Below are 22,075 nucleotides of genomic sequence, written 5' to 3' on the forward strand. Positions count from 1 at the left end.
ATTATGACTTCTGGCAAAGTCATACTGGTGATACATGCCTATATTCCCAGCATTAGGAGGGAGAAAGATATGCATCAGGTCAGGGTCATCCTCAGCTATAGTAGTAAGTCTGAGTATAATGTGCCCGGGCTGGTAGTGAAGTGGTGGGTACATGAGAAATACATGAGACCCAGTCTCAAAAAACAAAACTAAACTAAAACTGAACCAACTCTGCTGACAGCAGAAGCTAAAGTCAACAATTCCTCAAATTTCACTGGCGTTAACCATTAGAGAATCAAGCAAGTTTCATACAATTAAGAAATACAATCAGCAGCCAAGTGTTGTGGCGCATCTTTAATCCCAGCACTCAGGAGGCAGAGGCAGGCAGGCGGATCTTTGTGGTTTTGAAGCCAACCTGGTCTATATAGTTAGCTCCTGACCAGTAGGGTTACACAATGAGACCCCGTCTCAAACAAACCAAACCAGACAATGAAGTGTGGTCATTATGTCTATCTTCTGTTAGGCTTTCTAGTGAAAACATCTCTCCTCCTAAAATGAACAGAGGTTACCTCAGAATGTGTGAGGAGTCTATGCAAGGCGTGGATGAGTCAGGGGACTCTGATTTCCTGCCTTCTGCTTACGCTATCCTTTAACCAAACTATTTCTTGAGTTTACTAGCATCCTTTAAATCAGAAAATCCAATCTACAGTAAAACTATCAAATAACTACTTCTTATATAACTTAATAGCAAAGAAATGGCACAAAAATCTATTTTTGGACAGCAGGAAGAATAATGTAACTCACGTGACTATTAGCTTGTGGCTGATTTCTGTAACTTTTCATTATTTCTTGAAAAGTTCTTTCTTCTTTTGTTACCTAAGAAAAAAATTACATTTATCAACTGCTTTTGAAGAAACATGGCTCTGAGCAAAAACTCAGAGGTTGGTATCAAGAGCAACCTTGTAGAAAGCTATAAATCCCAGGCCGATCCATGACTAAAACCACCCACAGTTATGATCTTTGCTACCTTTAAAGTTCAGGCTTTGTGGCCTGCGGGGACACAGTGAACAGTCTCACTAACCCACAAGAAGTAGACCTAGGGTAGAGCTCTACTAAAATGAGATTTATGAAAACTGATGGAAGAAAACAAACACATGCTGAGCCCATGGAGTGTCTGGTTTATTACTTTTAAGTACTTATTTAAAAGTGAATTAACCGCCTACTAAAAGAAAAATAACTTGCAGTGATTCATCAAAAACTGAATGGTTATTACAGGATTAGGTTTTGAGTGTTTTAGGACAGTTTATAGGGATTCTAATCCTTAGCAGTCACAGTAGGAAAGGAAAGAGATTAATGACCCAAAAAGGAATGCCTTCTGTTATCAGTTACCATAACACTGGCTTCATTAATCCTCCCCTGACTCCTGACTAGCCTGGAACCCATTCTCTAGAACGATGATTTAGAAGTAGAAAAGTCTGGGGGCCAAGGAAGCTAAAAGAGAATATCAGACCCCTGACAACTAGAGTTACAGGTGTTCTGAGCAGTCATGTGGGTGCTGGGAATTGAACCCAGGTCCTCTGGAAGAGTAAGTAGCCAGTATTTTTAACTACTGAGCCATCTCTCTAGCTCCTATATAGAGATTTTAAAGATTTTTGGATAGGAAGGTCACAAGAGAGTTTGGAAACATACCTTTTGCCTCAAATGCTTAAAAATCAGGTCTTAAAATTATATACATTGGCTAAGATTGCTAGTTTAGCCAATATAGTGTTAAGACAGAAGTTATAAATAATTTTTCTGATATATGTCAAACTTTTAAAAACAAGCAAGATGGGTTATTTTGTGACCTAAACATGGTGTAGTAACAAAACACAGAGTACTTGCTGAGCACCATGATAAATCAAAGAAAGATAATAGGAGCAGAGGCACCTACACCAGAACACCGATGAAGAAGGCCTGTGTTGCCACTTCCTGGGTAACTTTGGCCAAGTGACTTCAGTTCTGGACCTGATGCATCCGAAGATTAAGTCTCTCACTAGAGATGTCATGGGAGAGGAGGAAATGTGCTATTCACATTTCTAAATTCCTTTATAACCAATGTATTCTTTTTTTAAAAATGTAAAAATTACATGTATGGTGATAATGATGTGTGTGAACTCAGGAGCATATCTGACACAGAACAGAAGACAGTGTTTTAGGATCCGGTTTCCCTTTCCCCTTTCACTATGGGTTCAGATCAAATTCAGATCACCAGGTTTGTGGGGCAGCACCTTTACCATGCTAAATGGCGAAATGTGGTCCTATCAAGTGAAAAAGCTGATTATTATCAAACTCAGAGAAAAAGTCCAGACATTATAGTAGCTTAAAATTGTTACTTAATAATGGTAGGCAATATTGGCTTGCAGTACAGAAGGAAAACTAAGGATCAATTCAGCAGTTTTGTACTGAGGCTTTAAATTAAGGCAACTAGGGTAGAGACCTCCTCCCACCCTATACATACTTTGGCCATGATGTAAAAGGCACACAGAAGGAGCTGATCCAAATGCCTATCTTTCATTAAATCAGGGCAGTGAACTAAAGTGAATTCAAAACATGTCCAGATCTTCCTTCGTAACTCATTCGAAACATCAAGTTTTAAACATAAATCACGTAAGCGTACACTTGCCAAATGATAGACCTAAGATAGAAGAAAACACATTATTATGAAACATGTCACTTTTCAAGTTTCTATGTCTTACCATGAACATGGGCTTATAGGCCAAGGTTAAAAAAAAGTAGGTTGTTAATTACCAAATCATCTAAATTTTCTGCTTTATAGCATTACTTTAACTTCTGTGCTTAGAGAGTATAGTAAAAGCAAAATTCTCTTTGGGAAACTACTTTACAGTACATTTTATTCTTTTTTTAAAAAGACTTATTTATTTACTTTATGTATGAATACACTGTTGCTCTCTGCAGACACACCACAAGAAGGCATTGGATCCCATTACAGATGGTTGTGAGCCATTATGTGGTTGCTGGGAATTGAACTCAGGAACTCTGGAAGAGCAGTCAGTGCTCTTAACCGCTGAGCCACTCTCCAGCTCCCTACAGTGTTTTTCAAAGTGATAATGCCTTATACTCTATAATGCCACCGTGTAAAGTAAGAAAAAGTAAAAACAGGGTTCACCTGCATAAGTATTATAAATTTAAATATTTTCAAGTGTTCAGAAGTCCGTCCCTGTGTGTTCTTTTTGGGCTGGAGTAAAATTGCTGGAATGTCTAATATGCTAAGTGGCAAATTTCTAACTTTTCTGAGCTTAAAAATCACTAATGAAGCAAAATTATTTTAAAAACAACAACAAACCAAAAACCCAAACACCGAGTCTCCTTCCTGAGGTTGGAGGTGGCTCTGTGGTGTAAAGCACGTCTGGTGTTTGAGGAGGCCAGAAGAGTGGCAGGGTCCCAGGGACTGGAGTTACAGACTGTGTGAGCCACTACCTGGGTACTGGGAATTGAACCTGGGTCTTCTGAAGGAACAGCCTATGCTCTTAACTACTGAGCCATTTCTGCAGGCCCTAAACAAATACATATTTAAAATAAGGTAGGAAGTGATTGAGGAAGATATCCAGCATCAACCTCTTGCTTCCATGCACATCCATACATGCGTATGCACATATTAAAGAGAAAACACTTTTGTCAAATTAGGAATTTTTTTTTTAAAGATTTATTCATTTATTAAATATAAGTACACTGTAGCTGTCTTCAGATACACCAGAAGAGGGCATCAGATCTCTTTACAGATGGTTGTGAGCCACCATGTGGTTGCTGGGAATTGAACTCAGGACCTCTGGAAGAGTAGTCGGGTACTCTTAACCGCTGAGCCATCTCTCCAGCCCCAAATTAGGAATTTTTATGCATCAAAGAACATAATCACCAGAGTGAAGACTGTTGCAATGGAAGAAAATACCTGAAAATCATGAATCTGATAGGATATCCAGAAGAAATAAAGGGCTCTTGTCACAATCACAAAAATCCAACTAAAAGGAGGCAAAGAACTGGACTAGACATTTACGAAAAGATATGTAGACTTAATAAACATAGAAAAACTAAAATCTAAGCAAGAGCAATGGCTCATTATCTGGTCTTCCAGAGGATAGGTGTTCAAATCCTAGCACCACATGGTAGCTAACAACAACCAGGGCTTGCAACTCCATTAACAAGGGTATCTGGGGCTGGAGAGATGGCTCAGAGGTTAAGAGCACTGACTGCTCTCCCAGAGGTCCTGAGTTCAATTCCCAACAACCACATGGTGGCTCACAACCATCTGAGTTGAAGTCTGGTGCCCTCTTCTGGCCTGCAGGCGTACATGCAGGCAGAAAGCTGTAAGACGTATTCATAATAAACAAATGTTTAAAAAAAAAAAAAACAAAACAAAAAAACAAGGGTATCTGACTTGTTTTCTGGCCTCTGGGAACAGTGTAAAAATATAGTGCAACAAACATATACACAGGCAAAATACCCATAAAACACACACACACACACACACACACACACACACACACACACACCACACACACCACACACACACACACACACACACACACACACACACACACACACGTGTGCGCACACACCCTGGTTCAACCCTTTGTAGCCCGGGCTACAAAAACAAAAAGAGGTGAGTCCCACTGCTGCTCTTCCATGAGGCTGCTGCCTCCACCACTGACAATGCAGATCTTTGTGTAAGGCCATCACCATCATTGCCTTGGAGGTTGAGCCCAGTGACACCACTGAGAAAGTCTAACAGCAGGAAGTCAAACAGCTTTTTCATTACAAAATATATGAGACCCGTTAAGTTCCTGATCCTGAGCTTGAGCAAGGTGTCTTAGTTTCCCCTTTCTTTTAAGCTTTTAACAGGTCTCATTGCACTTTGAATACAGTTCTTGTATTCCTCCCCACCAACCCCCCGAAATCTCAGCAAGTCACTGTTGATGATAGAGAAGAGGACACTGTCACTGTTGAGAAGGAGAAGGGGTCACTGTCACTGTTGAGAAGGAGAAGGGGACACTGTCACTATTGAGAAGGAGAAGGGGACACTGTCACTGTTGAGAAGGAGAAGGGGGACACTGTCACTGTTGAGAAGGAGAAGGGGGACACTGTCACTGTTGAGAAGGAGAAGGGGGACACTGTCACTGATGAGAAGGAGAAGGGGACACTGTCACTGTTGAGAAGGAGAAGGGGGACACTGTCACTGTTGATAGAGAAGGGGACACTGTCACTGTTGAGAAGGAGAAGGGGACACTGTCACTGTTGATAGAGAAGGGGACACTGTCACTGTTCATAGAGAAGGGGACACTGTCATTGTTGATGGAGAAGAGGGACACTGCCATAGGATGTGAAACTGTGCAGTCATGCAGAACACAATGGCAGTTCCTTAAACACATACTGAGGTTGGGGAGACACAACAGTTCAGGCACTTGAGTGCTTGCTGTACTAGCATGCGAACTGGGGTTCAATGCCCAGAACTCACTCACAGAAGCAGGGCATGGTGGTACACACTGGATTTCCAGTGCTGTGGAGATGCAGACACATGGGAGTTCCTGGGACTTGCTTGCCAGCCAGCCTAGCTTACCTAGTGAATTCTCTTAAAAACAGTGGGTGGTACAAAAAGAATGACAGCCAAAGCTGACCTCTAGCCCCAACCTTGACACCCTAGACACTGATTACTATCTCACTTCTAGGAATACACTTAAACTGAAAGCAGAGACAACAGAGCCAATATTCATAGCAGCGCTACTCACACCAAAAGTGGTAACGACCCAAACGTCCACCAACAGACAAATAGATACACAAAATGTAGCATCTATGTATAGAGAACATTACTCGGCTTTGAAATAGAAAGAAATCCCCACACATGTTATCACACAGATGAATGTGGAAGATGTACCCAACGAATAAGCCAGTCAATGAGAGATACACCAGTGTGTCATTTCACTGGGATACAGCAGCTTTTCAAAGGTAGTCACATTCATACAGACAAAAAACAGCATGGCAATCTCAGGGGAGCAGGGAGAAATGGTGGCTTCTACTTTAATGAGTAAAGAGCAGCTTCAGAGTGGGAAGATGAAAAAGTAGCAAAGGTCACACAACGATTTGAGTATCTAGCACCAAACTGTATGCCTAAAAATTAAAGTAGCAAATTTTTTTTTAAATTATTTATTATGTATATATAAATCATACAGCTTTCTGCCTGCATGTATGCGCCTGCTGGCCAGAAGAGGGCACCAGACCTGATTATAGATGGTTGTAAGCCACCATGTGGTTGCTGGGAATTGAACTCAGGACCTCTGGAAGAGCAGACAGTGCTCTTAACCACTGAGCCATCTCTCCAGCCCACAAATTTTATAATATGTGTATTTTATTTAAAAAGAGAGATCAGCACTGCTTAGTATGCAGTCTTTGCTGAATGAGCGCTGTTCAGCTGCTATGGAAACACGTACCTTTCTATAAAACAGTGCTAAGGACCCAGTTCTCTTTGGTTTGCTTATTCCGGTCAGAGGAGCGTCTTGCGTTTTAGTCAGATGGGTCTGTTTTGGAGAAGCACCAATTAATGACTGTGCAGTTAGTGATACAAGGCTCTCAGCTGTGGAGTCCTGAGTTGTATTCATGGAAATAGGAACCAGTGTGATTTCTCCAGCATCATTGGCAATACCTGAGTGCACAAGCAAGAGTTCTCAGTTGGAGACACAAGCTGAAAGTTCACAGCAAAGCTGTCAATGTATATGTATGAAGAAGCAAGTGAAATGTATGTTAGAGAAAAGGATGCGGCTATAACCCAGTAACTGTAACACAGTTTTGTTTTTCTTTCGGAAGCAGGATCATGCTTCCTTTTGATATTTTTATGTTTAATTTTATTTAAAGAGACAAATTTTGAGTAGCAGGGTGTGATGCCTCATGTCTAAGGCAGGAAAACTGCTGTAAGTATGAGGCCAGCCTAGGCTATATGGTGAGTTAAAGCAGGCAAGATATAGAGGCCCTGTCTTAAAAACAGACAACAACAACAACAACATCTCGTCTTCTGTTTTTGTATGTGCCTGTAATGTTTTATATGCCACTTAAAACTTTTATGAACATCATTTATTTATTTTACTTATGGGAAGAGGGTGTGTATGTGCCATCGTGTTGAGTATGGAGGTCAGAGGACAACCCACAGGGCCAGTTCTCTCCTTCTACCATGTGGCTTCTAGGGACTGAACTTGGGCTGTCCAGTTTGCAGGCAAGATCCTTTAGCGGATGAGCCATCTCACTGGCCCGACTTTAATAATTTTAAAAAGCAATTGTTACTGAGAATTTAAGATGTCTTTAATTAAAAAGGATTTCTCCCTTAATACACCAACTTATAAAGGTCAGATAATAACAAAAAAGTAAATCCTAACAAAAAGGGTTGTAAATTTATAAAATGTGGAAATTTAAAATAGTGTATTTTTAAAATAAAACAGTAGGTGGAGGACTTCACGCCCCAGGGCAGAACTATGATGTGTTACTATGAAGGTGACACATTCCACTGTACAGTGTCAGTAATGTAATGTGCACAGAACGCCCAATGCTGAGAGTGGCCTGAGTGTAAGCTGTGGGCTGTACATGCAGATGAGCCAGTGTGGCTTACTGTATACGATGCTGATGCTTTCCCAGGCTGTGAGAGCAAGCAGGGAGGGTGACAGGAAGTGTATGACAAGTATCTCTACCTTAAAATTCCGTTTAGTTCACACTGCCCTACAATACAGGATCAGTTAAAGGGGGAAAAAAAAACAACTTAGGTTTAGAATGAAATACTGGGGCTGGAGAGACAGCTCAATGGCTGAGAGCATTTGCTGCTACCGCAGTGAACCACCTATACTCCAGTTCCAGAGAGATCTGATGTCCTCGTCTTACCTATATGGGCATCAGGCATGTACATGGTGCATAGACATGCATGCAGGAAGAACTCTTACATACATAAAATAAAAATAAGTCTTTTAAAAAATGACTGAGTTATCTCATGTGATCCAATTTCATAAGACATTTCTTAAATTTTTATGTAACTGAAAAACATAAAGTAGAGATGAAGCTGTTACCATGCAAAGGAACGGTAACCTTCCGTCCCGTCGTCCCTGTGACTGTGGTCGTGGCCATTGTGAGAAGAGCTTGCCCAGGGGAAATTGACAAGCTTTCAGCAGTCACACTTGAAGGAGCAATTTTCAGCTGTGTTCCTTCTGCCATAATCTTTTCCATCAATGTCTCCTTTGGTGGGTCATCACCAAAGAGTCTCCTCTTAGCACTTCCTGCGGCAGGGGAGCTGTAGCGCTCATGGACGGAGATGGGAGACAGTGGCTGCATATCTAATAGAGAGAAAAATAAAAGAGTCTAAATTTAAAACGTATTCCAAAATAAAAAATTAGGTTTACTTATTCCCACACCAAGATCTTGAAGTAAACGTGGTTTCCGAACTCATGGACTGTGAAGTTTAGAGGAAGGGAGAGCAGTGTGAGCATCTGACAGCTCATCTAGAGGAAGGGAGAGCAGTGTGAGCATCTGACAGCTCATCTAGAGGAAGGGAGAGCAGTGTGAGCATCTGACAGCTCATCTAGAGGAAGGGAGAGCAGTGTGAGCATCTGACAGCTCATCTAGAGGAAGGGAGAGCAGTGTGAGCATCTGACAGCTCATCTAGAGGGGGAGAGCAGTGTGAGCATCTGACAGCTCATCTAGAGGGGGAGAGCAGTGTGAGCATCTGACAGCTCATCTAGAGGAAGGGAGAGCAGTGTGAGCATCTGACAGCTCATCTAGAGGAAGGGAGAGCAGTGTGAGCATCTGACAGCTCATCTAGAGGAAGGGAGAGCAGTGTGAGCATCTGACAGCTCATCTAGAGGGGGAGAGCAGTGTGAGCATCTGACAGCTCATCTAGAGGGGGAGAGCAGTGTGAGCATCTGACAGCTCATCTAGAGGAAGGGAGAGCAGTGTGAGCATCTGACAGCTCATCTAGAGGAAGGGAGAGCAGTGTGAGCATTTGACAGCTCATCTAGAGGAAGGGAGAGCAGTGTGAGCATCTGACAGCTCATCTAGAGGGGGAGAGCAGTGTGAGCATCTGACAGCTCATCTAGAGGAAGGGAGAGCAGTGTGAGCATCTGACAGCTCATCTAGAGGAAGGGAGAGCAGTGTGAGCATCTGACAGCTCATCTGCATTCCTGACGCTCGCTCTGTCCACAGCCACAGAGCAACGCGTGAAGAACAAGGCTGAGCAGAATGACGCTCGCACTAACTGAAGAACTGGCTTCTATCTCTCCATCTTACCTACGAAATAAATAGCACCAAGAAAGAGGAGACATGGTTTGGGGGAGGTCACAGTTTTGCCGTTCTCCACATTCCCAGCAGTTTAAGGTAGTGGTTGTGGTTTATGAGTTAGTAAACACAGAACCATCTTTAAAAAGGTCATCAGAAAACATGAGCAAAAGCGATACAAGCCACTGCTGACTTTGCCTTAATTTGAGGGTCTTTTTCTCCAATCAAAACCAGAGTGAAGATTATGGATTGGTGAGATGGATCAGTCAATAAAGTGCCCACTATGCAAACATAAGAACCTGGGGATTTGGAACCCTAGTCCCAAGGTGTGATGACACAAGTCTATTATTCTGACATGCTGTTAACCTCTGTCACACACAGTTAGGGACTGGGCATCTCCCAGTGTGATTCATCTACAGGGAACACAGGTTCTCTAGACTGTTTTGATACTATATGTTCTTTTATAAGGAAGAAGAGATATTTTATTCTAGAACAAAATAGATTTAAATAGAAATTTAATGTATCCAAGATTCAACATTTCAATATGCTAGCAGCTTAGTCAAGTTATGATGTTAACGTAACAAACATAGCCACGAGACATGAGGTTTTTCAGACATATCAAAGGACACAGATCTCTGCTGTAGATCTCATGTCTTTCTGTGACATTCTTTCTTTCTCCACTTTGTTTTTCTGAGACAGGGTTTTTCTGTGAAGCCCTGGTTGTCCTGAAACTAACTCTCTCTGTAGAGCAGGCCGGCTTTGAACTCAGAGATCCTCATGCCTCTGCCTCCTGATGTTGGGATTAAAGGCATGTAGTACCATGCTGGCTGTTTGACAACATTTTTAACTCCAGTTAAAAATGACATAAACTATAGTCTCTGGGAAGCTGGAACTTCAACTAGGAAAGCGCTCCCCCCGCCCCTCGACTGGCCCGTGAGCAAGCCTACAGGGAATTTTCTTGACTGATGACCGAGGCGGGCTTACTTCACCGCAGCCCACGTTACTGTTGCCTGGAGGTCCTGGGTACTATATGAAAGCAGCTCTAAATCAGCCCTGCCTCCAGGTTCCTGCCCTATCTGAGGTCCTGCCCTGACTTCCCTTAGTGACGGACAGTGATGTAGAATTATGAGTTGAAACAAACCCTTTCTTCCCCAAGTTGCTTTATCACAGCAATAGAAACCTAAGAGAGCCACTAATGACTTCTGTGTTAAATAATAACAAAAATGGATTTTGTCTTCTAAGGGTCAACAAACTCTCAATAGCTGCATCACTGTTCAAAAGTTCAAGTCCAAAGTCTCCTTTGACTCAAGGAAGACTACTAGTTGTGAGCTTCTACAAAAACTGTAATGTGGGGCTGGGGATTTAGGTCAGTGGTAGAGCGCTTACCTAGGAGGCGTAAGGCCCTGGGTTCGGTCCCCAGCTCCGAAAAAAAGAACCAAAAAAAAAAAAAAAAACAAACTGTAATGTAAGTTACATATGTATGGATTTTGCTTTCATTTTTGAGGCAGAGTTTCACTACGTAGTCACGGCTGGCCTGGAACTCACTATGTAGCCCCAAATGGACTGACTTTAAATTGACAGGGACCCACCTTCCTCTTCCCTAAGTGCTGGAATGAAGAAATGCAGCAGCACACCCAGCTTAAGTCACATATTTCTAAGAGACATTCAATTCTGCATCGCTGTGCACAATGTTTTACCACCGTCCTGAGCCAATCTCACAAGTACACCATGTGCTCTGCTGCTGTTGCTTTGTGTTCTGTGCACGTTAGGCCGGCATTCTGCCACCGGAGAACAGTGCCCACCACATACAACACACTTGTAAGTGAAGGCATCTCAGGACCTGGTTCTAATCTTAGTAGGCGATCTGTCAGTCTACTTTTAAAGCATAGGTAATAAAAATTACCCTGGCAATGATGTGTAATATGAGATGGTTGGGGAAGCAGCTGTGGCTAAATAAAAACCTTTCGATGATTCTGGATGTTACAAAAGCAGCCCTGACGGGGTTGGGGATTTAGCTCAGCGGTAGAGCGCTTGCCTAACAAGCACAAGGCCCTGGGTTTGGTCCCCAGCTCTGGAAAAAAAAAAAAAAAAAAAAAAAAAAGCAGCCCTGACTTTAGTCCTCAGCAAACAAGTAGGTTCTAGTAGCTTCCAGGACTACTACAGGAGTCTGCTTGCCTGCTTTGAATCTAAGAAAACCAAGGGAGCCCGTGGAGTTGAAAAGGATGCTCAAAGGTAATGGTTCAAGGAGAGAATGAGGTCCCAAGCATGACCTTACCTGCAAACTCCCTGGAATACCTTTTCTTACCAGAACACTTGCTTAGCACGGCTTAAGGCTCTGGGTTTGATCCCCAGCACACTAATACAGAATAAAAATCCACGGGGTTGGGGATTTAGCTCAGTGGTAGAGCGCTTGCCTAGCAAGCACAACAAGGCCCTGGGTTCGGTCCCCAGCTCCGAAAAAAAGAAAAAAGAAAAAAAAAATCCACACAGAATAACTTAGACGGTGTTTGCTGCCTTCTTGTTTCATTTATAACAGGGCATCTTCCTTGGCCTAGCAAACTGGGAATTGGCGAGCTATTTATTTGTATATCCATGAACTGAAGCCTACCATAGTGTTTCCTGTATTTACAAAGTAACAGTAAAACTGCAAAGGTTTTTTTTTTTTTTAAACTATTTTTGGAATTTAAGAATGCAAAGCACACACCTGATATTCTAGCACTCAGGAGGCTGAAGATGGAGGATCAAACGGTCTGAGGGTAGCCTAGGGATACACAAGGAAGCGCTCTCAAAAACAAAACAAAACAAAAAAATTTCAAGGGATTCATAATTCAGAAGATGAGTGTGTCAGCTGGTATGTCACAAGAAAAACAGGAGTGCACTAAAATCTTCCCATTATTAAGGCTTAAAAGGTACAATTTTGGGGTTGGGGATTTAGCTCAGTGGTAGAGCGCTTGCCTAGCAAGCACAAGGTCCTGGGTTCGGTCCCCAGCTCCAAAGAAAAGAAAAGAAAAAAAAAAGGTACAATTTTAAGACTGTAAATAAGTCATTTAAGATATATATATATATATATATATATATATATATATATATATATATATATATATATATATATATATCTCAGGGCTGGAGAGATGACTCAGTGGTTAAGAGCACTGACTGCTCTTCCAGAGGTCCTGAGTTCAAATCCCAGCAACCACATGGTGACTCACAACCATCTGTAATGGGATCTGGTGTGTCTGAAGACAGCTACAGTGTACTAATATACATAAAATTAAAAAAAGAGAGAGAGATAGCTCAGTGGTAGAGGTTAAATTATTAAATCATATTTTAATTTATTTAGTTGGGAGAATGGCAAGCCATGAAACACAAGTGGAGGTCAGAGAAGAAGAGGGAGTTGGTTCTGTCCCTCCACATGTGGGTACTGGGGAGCCACACTTGGGTGGTCAGGATTGGCAACAATCTCACTGAACAATCCTACCAGCCCCAAAGCCTTTTTCTTCCTTCATTTCTTCCTCCCCCAACCCCATCTCAGACAGGGTCTTTCTCTGTAGCCCTGGCTGACCTGCAAATCACTATGTAGACCAGGCTGGTCTCAAACTCAGAAATCTGCATGCCTCTGCCTCTAGAATGTTGAGATTAAAGGCATGTGTCACCAGGCAAAGCACAGAAATGCTTTTAATACAAAAAAAAGGGTATAACAGGCCACATTGAGTGTGAGTGAAAGCACTGAGCTTCTTGTCAAAGCTTGATGAAAAAACTAGATGTTTTATGCTACTATGGAGTTAGACATGTTTTTCTTTAAAAAAAAAAAAACAAAAAAACTGGTCTATGGGCACTGGAGAGATGGCTCAGTGGTTAAGAGCACTGACTGCTCTTCCAGAGGTCCTGAGTTCAATTTCCATCAACCACATGGTGGCTCACAAGCATCTGTAATGGGATCTGACGCCCTCTTCTGGCCTCCAGGCATGGATGCATGGATGCAGGCAGAGTGCTGTATATATAATAAAGAAATAAATCTTAAAACAAACAAACAAATTGGTCTGCATCTTTCCCCTCAGTGCTTCACCAGTGTCACACCTACCTTTTCGAAGGCTCCCACTGTCAGTGCGAACTTCCTTGACTCTTGGATGTATTATTGGAGACATTGGCATCATGGGAAGATGGCCTTGCACACTTCCTCCATTTCCTATTTCAAAGTTATTTGGGAATATAACCTACAGAAAACAGTAGCACAGATAAAATACCACGGATGGATACCCAAGAAAAACGAAAACATGCCCACAGGTCCTCGTGTATGAATGGTCAGAGCAACATCATTCCTTTTTTATTGAAAAAAAAATTTCATACAATATATTCTGATCAAGTTTTCCCCTCTTCCAATTCCCTTCAGATCATTTTCACCTTCCTACTCACTCAAGGTCTTTCTCTCTTTAAGTCAAACAAGAAACACACACAGATACATAGACACAGACTCACACATGGGCACAAAAACAAAAATGAACATGCAAAAGAACAGAAAGACAAATCCAAATGAAACAGTCTATAAAAACCACTGTGTTTGTGTTAACCATGGGGCCTGCCCTGAAATGTAGTCCCCATACCCAGTGAGACTCCCTCCTCTGGAGACCACTGACTTTCCCTTTGGCGGTAGTTACCAACTGCAGATAGTTTGGGGTGAGTGGGATTCCTTGATCATTTCCCCCTCTCAATGCTAGTTCTGACTTGAACTTGTGTAGAACATTGTTCATAACAGCCAAGGCTACACAGAGAAACCCTCCCTCAAAAAACAAAATTCTGGGGCTGGAGACATGGCTCAGTGGTTAAGAGCATCCGACTACTCTTCCAGAGGTCCTGAGTTCAATTCCCAGCAACCACATGGTGGCTCACAACCATCTGTAAAGAGATCTGATGCCCTCTTCTGGTGTATCTGAAGACAGCTACAGTGTACTTATATATAATAAATGAATAAAAAAAAAAAAAATTCTGCTCTTCGTCTAGCCCTGGCTTACTTCTTCACAGGAAGGAACTTTATTTGCAGAAGCACGGAGAGCTTCCCACAGTGCAGAATTATTAGTCCAAGCTAAACTCTCCAAAATCTGCTCTTCAATGCTGTTTAGGTGTTTCACCATGTCTCTGGAGAGCCCCTCCTCTGAGCGGATCACCACCTCAATAACCTGAAGAGAAGAACATTGAAACGGCAGTGAGTTCAGACTAACAGGCGATCACTGCTCTGAGCACACAGACATGAATGACTCGATTAATGCACAAAGAACCACACTAGAGCTGTAATTATGTGGACAACTAGAATCGGCATGTTATAAATTTAAATATAAGGTGCTTTTAAGTTTTTTTCCTTTCTTTTTATTCTTCTCTCATACAATACATTCCAACCTCAGTCTGTCCTCCCTCCAGTTCCCCCCAACTCTCCACCCCTCAAATCCACTGCCCCTCTTTCTCCCTCCAGAAAAGAGCAGGTCTCCGAGTAATATCAAGTGAACCCTTTAAAAATATTATCACATACAGGGCTGGCTGGTGCAACAATTAAAAATGCTTTCCACACAAGGAAGAGGACTGGAGTTCAGATTCTCAGAACTCAAAAAAATGCCAGGGAGTATGGTGGCCTACCTACAACTCCAGCCTTAGAGGGCAGAGATGGAGAAACCCTGGAGAAGGCTGACTAGCAAGACTGGCTATATTGGCAGGTCTGGGTTTCATTAAGAGACCCTGCCTCTAAGGATATGGTGAAAGAGCAGCTGAGCAAGATTCCCAACTGTGGGTCTGCACATGCACGTGACCATATGCACACATGCTCCTATACATATGTGAGCATACATACACTCATACATCCCCCACACATAAGACATATAAAAACAGAAAAAGGGAAAAAATATTACAACATACTTAAGCTATATGTCAGCAGAAAAGTCCTTATCTACTACATGCAAGGTCCTGTGTTTGGTCCCCAGAACTAAGTTAATTAATTAGTAAAATTAAGTAAAATAAAATTATACCTATCTTTCATGGCTTTTTGGTTTTGTTTTTTGAGACAGGATCTCAGGCAGCCGAGGCTAGCTGTGAACTTTTGTGTAGGCAAGGGTGACCTTCTGAGCCTCCTGCCTCCACCTCCTGAGTGCTGGGATCACAGGTGATCCTCTCGCCTCAGGCCTGTGATGCAATGGCTGTAAGCTGGTGAATAGTCCAAAAGGGGTCGGAGGCCAGCCCTAACTTCCAGTCTAGTTTCTTTTTAATCTACTTCTCCTTTCCAATATCTCAATAGAATAGAATAAACTATTTGAAAGTAACTATTTTGAATTTGAAAAAACAAAATAAAATTCCGGTTAGTTAATGACAGGGAGAGGACCTAGAGCCTCTGAAACAATTAGACTTTCTTCCCCCCCCCCCCCATAGACCAAGTCTTGATTTTTATTACTTAAAAAAGTCGCATATTTATTTTGCTTTCTGACTCTGTGCTTGTGCCGCCAACACTTTTACAATGATTTTCTGCTCCTCAATAAGGAAAGCCCGCTTGATCCTGTCACGGACACACTGGGCGCACATGGAGCCACCATGGGCCCTACCGACGAGCTTCTTTGTCTTAGACAATCCCATAAGGACTTTGGGTCTCACAGCACGAACCCCTCGCAGTCTGCCTGGGCACACGCCACATGCGGATTTAGGTGCTTTTCCACCCTTCTGGGGTAAAGGTGAACAGTCCTGTTGCCAGGGGTTCAAGACAGCCTAGTTTTGTTAGAGGCTGTATTGTAGGAAAGCCTACGATGGTATGTCAAACGCTGGACGCTCTTGAGTGCCTCTAAGTACCGTCCCGGAAGAGCACGATTAGACTTTCAAATTCAGTGATATCTGTGTCTGTGCTAAAGGAGGCGAGGTCTAGATAGGAGAGCGTGTGAAGTTAAGACTGAGTACCAGGTCACATTTGCAAGTCAGTAATTTGAAAAAGAACTCAAACTATGAAACTGGCTCAATATGCTCCTCCTTTCTTTTGTCTTTGTTTACAATCCAAGGAATAATTACTGAGAGAAGATTTCCAGAAATATTTTGTAAACATTGCCACTGTGTTTCCTCGCCATAGATCAATGTTTATGTAATACGCACCATAACACGACTCTGTGATCGCCTTACCTTATAGAAGTAAAACGGCTGCAAACCGAGAACGTCAATGATCCAAGGGAAAGTACGGGGTGAGCTATAGGCAAAGAGCACAATTTCCAAACAACAAGCCAGCAAGGACCTGTGAAATATGTCTTGTTCTAAAAGAACCTTGGGGAAGAAAAAGATCAGAATTTACTATTTCTCAGTCATGTCAGCCTTGGTCCTTCTAGAAAGAAAATTGTAACCTAGTGAGATTGGGAGGTGAGGCAGAAAGATTTGTATTCAAGACTAGCTTAAGCTGTAGAGCCAGACAGAGACCAAATCTAAGCAGCACATAGACAAGAGCAGGTGAGGAGGAAGAACTGACTATAAAATAGACAAGCTACACCCATAGACCCAGAGAGGTAAGGTAAAGAGGAAGGCTCATGGTGGTATGCCTGGGTCTCCTGGGAACGGGAAATAAAATAGCTTTCTGCAAATGGGATTGGGAGCGATGGGAGGGTGGGGGGATCAACTGGGAAAGGAGGAATGGAGGGAGAAAAAATAAGTCAAAATAATCTGTAAAAATATTATCCTAAATTATCAGATATAATTTGATAATTAGGATATAGGCCTAGTCTGTTTTATATGTGTGTGTACATAAAAATCATATATACATATGTCTGTATCATATATGTATATGTACCTATATATTTTTACTCTCAAGCTGATAAAGTTTTCCAATTATATTTACTCTTGTTTATCTGTAGATTTTGAACTTAAATGAAGGACATGAAAAGTGAGCTTAGAAATGTTAACAAATAAAATAGGTGATGTTTCCATTGGAGAAAAAACTTGAGGATTGGTTCTTTTAATTATTTTGTCAGCATAAACATTAACAGTGAAATAAAAGATAAAATAATACGAAGCTAAGAGTAAAAAGACTTCATTGGGAAAACGAGAGCCTTTCTTCAATGAGATCTAACGTGTCGCGAGACAGTGGTGGTGTACCCCTTTACCCCTTTAACCCAGCAGTTCGGAGGCAGAGGCAGGTAGATCTGAGTTCGAGTTCCAGGACAGTCAAGATTACACAGAGAAGCTCTGTCTCGAACCCCCCCAACCTCCCCCCCAAAATCTAACATGTTTTCAGTTTTTAAAAATGGTTATTTGGGGTCCAGAGGAGAGATAACTCAATGGGTTAAGCTGCCTTGCAACAAGTGTGACAACAGGAGCTTGATCCCTGGGATCCACATACTAGGAGTGAAATCAACTCCTCACCTCCACACACACACCGTGTCATGTGCTCCCCAACATAAATAAACACTTTTTTAAAAATAAGCTATTTGGGGTAGTTCACTGGGAAAAGGCCCTGCCCTGCCTGACAACCTGAGTCTGACCCCTGAAAGCACATCAATTTGGGAAGAAAGAACTCCAGAGTCCTCTGACCTCCAAACCTGCACCACCACAAGCACACAGCCATACGCACATCATACATGCAATATTGGAAAAAGTGAGCTTCAGTTCGTTTGCTTGTGTATGTGTTTGTGTGTCTACACACAAGTGTATGTACCATGATGCCCATATGGAGGTTCTGTATGTGTGCTGTGAGGATCACACTATATTTGTCAGGTTTGCAAGCTAAGTGCTTTTTACCCACTGAATCATCTTACTGGATTCCAAACTTAATTTTTTAAGTCCTTCTTTTATTAAGAACTACCAGAGATCAACAAGAAAATAAAAAACCCAGAAAATCCATTTAGGATAAAGCCAAGTTATCTGTAACCACAACACAAGTCAAAGACCAAAAGAGGAAAGGATGACAAATGACTCACAGATAAAAGATACTCAAATATACTTGAGAGCCTATAGACAGACAGACACTTAAAGAAACGTGAGTATGAAACCTGGAGGAAACACAGCATTGATGGCACAGCGAGACTGCAAAGTAGAAATAAGGCAAGAACAGACATGGGGGCAGGGGTGATCTGGAAATCTGCAGAGTTTAGAATGTAGGAGGGAGGACACACACAACAGGTATAAGGGTCACAAGGTAACCCTTTAGGAGTCTGAACTGTTCTCTAGAGAAACTGAAGAAGACTTAACAGGTACTTAGGAAGAGGCAGACATCTGTAATTGGGCTGTGAGACAGTCTCCCTTCCTACAACAACCAGGCAAGAACAGGACACCAACAGGTACACCTCTCATCACCCGAAACCACTGGATTTTGTCTTCACAGGTCATCAACGGTTTTGTTTTTGTTTTTTAAATATTTATTCTATTTATGAGCACACTGTTGCTTGCTCTCTTCAGACACACCAGAAGAGGGCATCAGATCCCATTACAAGTGGTTGCTGGGAATTGAACTCAGGACCTCTGGAAGAGCAGTTGGTGCTCTTAACCGCTGAGCCATCCCTCCAGCCCGGTGATTAATGTTTTAGTGCCTTATTATATATAAGTACACAATCAAAAGGAATCCAACATTTGAAGAAAAATCTCTCCTTGAAATATATAGAGCAAAACACACAAAAACATTTAGGAGACATGTCAATAGAAGGAAACATTAAAGCAATATAATTAACCTTAAAGAATAAAAAAGAAATGCAAAACTTTAGAGGTACGTGCTCAGTGGAAGAGCACTTGCCTAGTATGTACAGGGCCCTGAGTTCATAAAACAGAGCACTGCAAAATAATGAAACCAAACAAGCACGGTGGATCATAAATTTAAAGTAAAAGGCCACTGTATAGGAATGCCCAGTGGAGAAATGTAAACCCCACAAAAGGCTAGATTAGGAGACTAGGGCTGTAACTTGGTGGAGTGCTAGGAGTTCCAAACCAGCCTGAGCTACATATCAAGCTCCAGGCCAGCCTGGGATGAACAGAGAGAGCTATTTAAAAGACTTCTGAAGCTGGGGCAGTGGTGGTGCATGCCTTTAATCCCAGTGCTTGGGGGCAGAGGCAGGTGGATCTCTGTGAGGCCAGTCTGGTCGACAGAGAGAAAGAGAGAGAGAGAGAGAGAGAGAGAGACAGAGACAGAGACAGAGACAGAGACAGACAGACAGACAGACAGAGAGGGAGACAGGGAGAGACAGAGAGAGAGAGACAGAGAGAGTCCAGGACAGCCAAGGATACACAGGGAGACCCTATCTCCAAAAACCAAACCAAACCAAAAGATTTCTGAAATAAAGACCAGCCATACTCTATTAACAAAGAAAGAGAACACTACTAATCAGTGTCATTAGAAGTAGACAGTAAGGGGTTGGGGATTTAGCTCAGTGGTAGAACGCTTGCCTAGCAAGCGCAAGGCCCAGGGTTCAATCCCCAGCTCCGGAAAAAAAAAAGAAGTAGACAATAATGGCTTCAAAGCCATAAAGGAAAATGTCAATTTAGAATTTTGCACATAGACAGCTACCAATAAAGTATCAGTCAATAATAAAACATTAATGCAGACTTTAAAGGAACTTAGGAGTTGAGAGATGTGCTTAGTGGCTAAGAAGAATGGCAGCTCTTCCAGAGGACTTAGGTTCAAGTCTCAGCATCAACCAGCTGTAATTCCAGTTCTGGAGGATCCAATGACCTTTTCTAGCCTCTCTGTACCTGTCATACACATGGTACACAGTGGATATACATGCAGGCAAAGCACACACACACACACACACACACACACACAGAGAGAGAGAGAGAGAAAGAGAGAGAGAGAGGGGGGGGAAGGAGAGAGATTGAGATTAAAAGTAAAGGAAAAGGGGCTGGGGATTTAGCTTAGTGGTTAGAGTGCTTACCTAGGAAGCGCAAGGCCCTGGGTTCGGTCCCTAGCTCCGAAAAAAAGAACCAAAAAAAAAAAAAAAAAAAAAAAAAAAAAAAAAAGTAAAGGAAAAATATCCTTTAAAAAAGAACTTTGGGGCTGGGGATTTAGCTCAGTGGTTAGAGCGCTTACCTAGGAAATGCAAGGCCCTGGGTTCGGTCCCCAGCTCCGAAAAAAAGAACCAAAAAAAAAAAAGAACTTTAAGGGCTGGAGAAATGGCTCAATGGTTAAGAGCACTGACTGCCTCCGAAAAAAAGAACAAACAAACAAACAAAAAAAAAAAAAAAAAAAAAAGAGCACTGACTGCTCTTCCTGAGGTCCTGAGTTCAATTCCTGACAGCCACATGGTGGCTCACAACCATCTGTAATGGGATCTGATGCCATTTTCTGGTGTCTAAAGACAGTGTACTCACATACATGAAATAAATCCTTTTTTAAAAAAGGAACCTTAAAATGAGATGTGGTTTCTGCAATGGACTGAACAGTGAGGAGTCTACACCAGTAGAATGAGAGTTGTGTGTGTGCACACAGATACAAGCACAATCACAAAAAAGGATAGAGCCTTTAAAAAATGGTCAAGAAACCCATCAAAAAGCAAGCGAGCAGCAGAGGAGAGGCGCGTCTTTCCACAGGCTGTATTTTTCAGAGCTGGATGGAAGGAAAGGAGAAAGAGTGAGGAAAGAAACGGGGACAAACAAGAAAGAGAAAAATAGTAGACAAGCTTTACCACATTAATAATTAAATGAAAGTGGGCTAGAATTACCAGCTATAAGACAGAAATGATGGGATAGATATGAAAAAAAACATGACCTAGACTGGGCATAGCAGTACATACCTGTAATTTCAGCACTGAGACAGGGAGATGATCAATGTGAGTCCATCAGAGCTACATGGTAAATTCAAGGCCATCCAGACTCTCTCAATCATGCCCACCCCTCAAAAAAAATACATGACTCAAATATTTATTTGCTTCCTGCAAGAACCTCATGTAATAAGAGATGTTGCTTGGAAGCAAAACAATGGGAAAAGGTATGTCATGGAAACTAACTAAAAAGCAGTGGGAACCATTAGAAAGACTTCACAGCAAACAAAATTACCAGGGCCAGAGAGGAAACACGATATGGTGATAAAAGGGTCAACTTACAGAGAAGTCAAGGGAGCGGTCTTAAATTTGTATGCACTAAACAGCAAAGCTTCAAAAAATGAGAAGAAGGGGCTGGGGATTTAGCTCAGTGGTAGAGCGCTTACCTAGGAAGCGCAAGGCCCTGGGTTCGGTCCCCAGCTCCGAAAAAAAAAGAACCAAAAAAAAAATGAGAAGAAACAGTTCTGATAGATTTGAAGGCGACAAATCCACAATTGTATCTAGACACTTCAGTTCCCTCTCAACAACTGACAGGAGCAGAACATCATCAGCAAGGAAGCAGACTGAGCAGTGCGTGAGCAGAGATGACAGAAATCACGATGTGACAGACTACAAGCAGACGGTTTAAACACGCTCCACACTACAGAGGAGACACATTTTCTTCAGGGTGCTACAGAACATTTACCAAGATAAACTCCATCTTAGGCTACAAAAAAAATCAATAAATTAAAAAAGGTAGATTCACACGCTGTTATAAAACTCTAACTACTATATTATTACACTAGTGGCTGGGTGGAGTGTGAGATAAGGGGCCAGCATGAAGACCTTCCTCCTTTCTGGTAACAGGGACTTTTGTGCAGTAGATGCCATTTATTTGTGGTTTTATTTTCTGGGGTTCCTTTCATTTGCCCATGGTCTTAAATCTTAATGAACAATCACAGACAATAATTCTTAAGTTCTAAGTTATGTGCTCTTCTGAGCAGCATAATAAGACAGCACGTTGTCTCAGTCTACCCTGCTGGGGATGGGAATCACCCCTTTGTGTGGTATAT

The 22,075-nt window shown here is 42.0% G+C and overlaps 1 protein-coding gene and 1 pseudogene across 4 annotated transcripts in view; both read right to left on the reverse strand.

The window, feature by feature from the left end:
- The window catches only part of Rbl1 (RB transcriptional corepressor like 1), a 63,676-nt gene that overhangs the window by 17,789 nt on the left and 23,812 nt on the right, over window positions 1-22,075 (reverse strand). For 2 of the 4 annotated variants that reach the window (NM_001191066.2, XM_039105841.1), the window contains 7 exons: window positions 16,414-16,551; window positions 14,283-14,447; window positions 13,355-13,487; window positions 8,073-8,336; window positions 6,459-6,670; window positions 2,477-2,653; window positions 784-855 (listed from right to left, as the gene is read on the reverse strand). In NM_001191066.2, the coding sequence (NP_001177995.2) occupies window positions 784-855; window positions 2,477-2,653; window positions 6,459-6,670; window positions 8,073-8,336; window positions 13,355-13,487; window positions 14,283-14,447; window positions 16,414-16,551 (1,161 nt within the window). Of the gene's footprint in view, window positions 1-783; window positions 856-2,473; window positions 2,654-6,458; window positions 6,671-8,072; window positions 8,337-13,354; window positions 13,488-14,282; window positions 14,448-16,413; window positions 16,552-22,075 lie in introns of those variants that run through there. The other 2 variants (XM_039105840.2, XR_010064693.1) reach the window with 2 other exon arrangements.
- LOC108350545 (60S ribosomal protein L34 pseudogene) lies at window positions 14,454-16,339 on the reverse strand (annotated as a pseudogene).

The sequence above is a fragment of the Rattus norvegicus genome, chromosome 3, assembly GCF_036323735.1.
Source record: "Rattus norvegicus strain BN/NHsdMcwi chromosome 3, GRCr8, whole genome shotgun sequence".
In the NCBI taxonomy this organism is placed as follows: domain Eukaryota; kingdom Metazoa; phylum Chordata; class Mammalia; order Rodentia; family Muridae; genus Rattus; species Rattus norvegicus.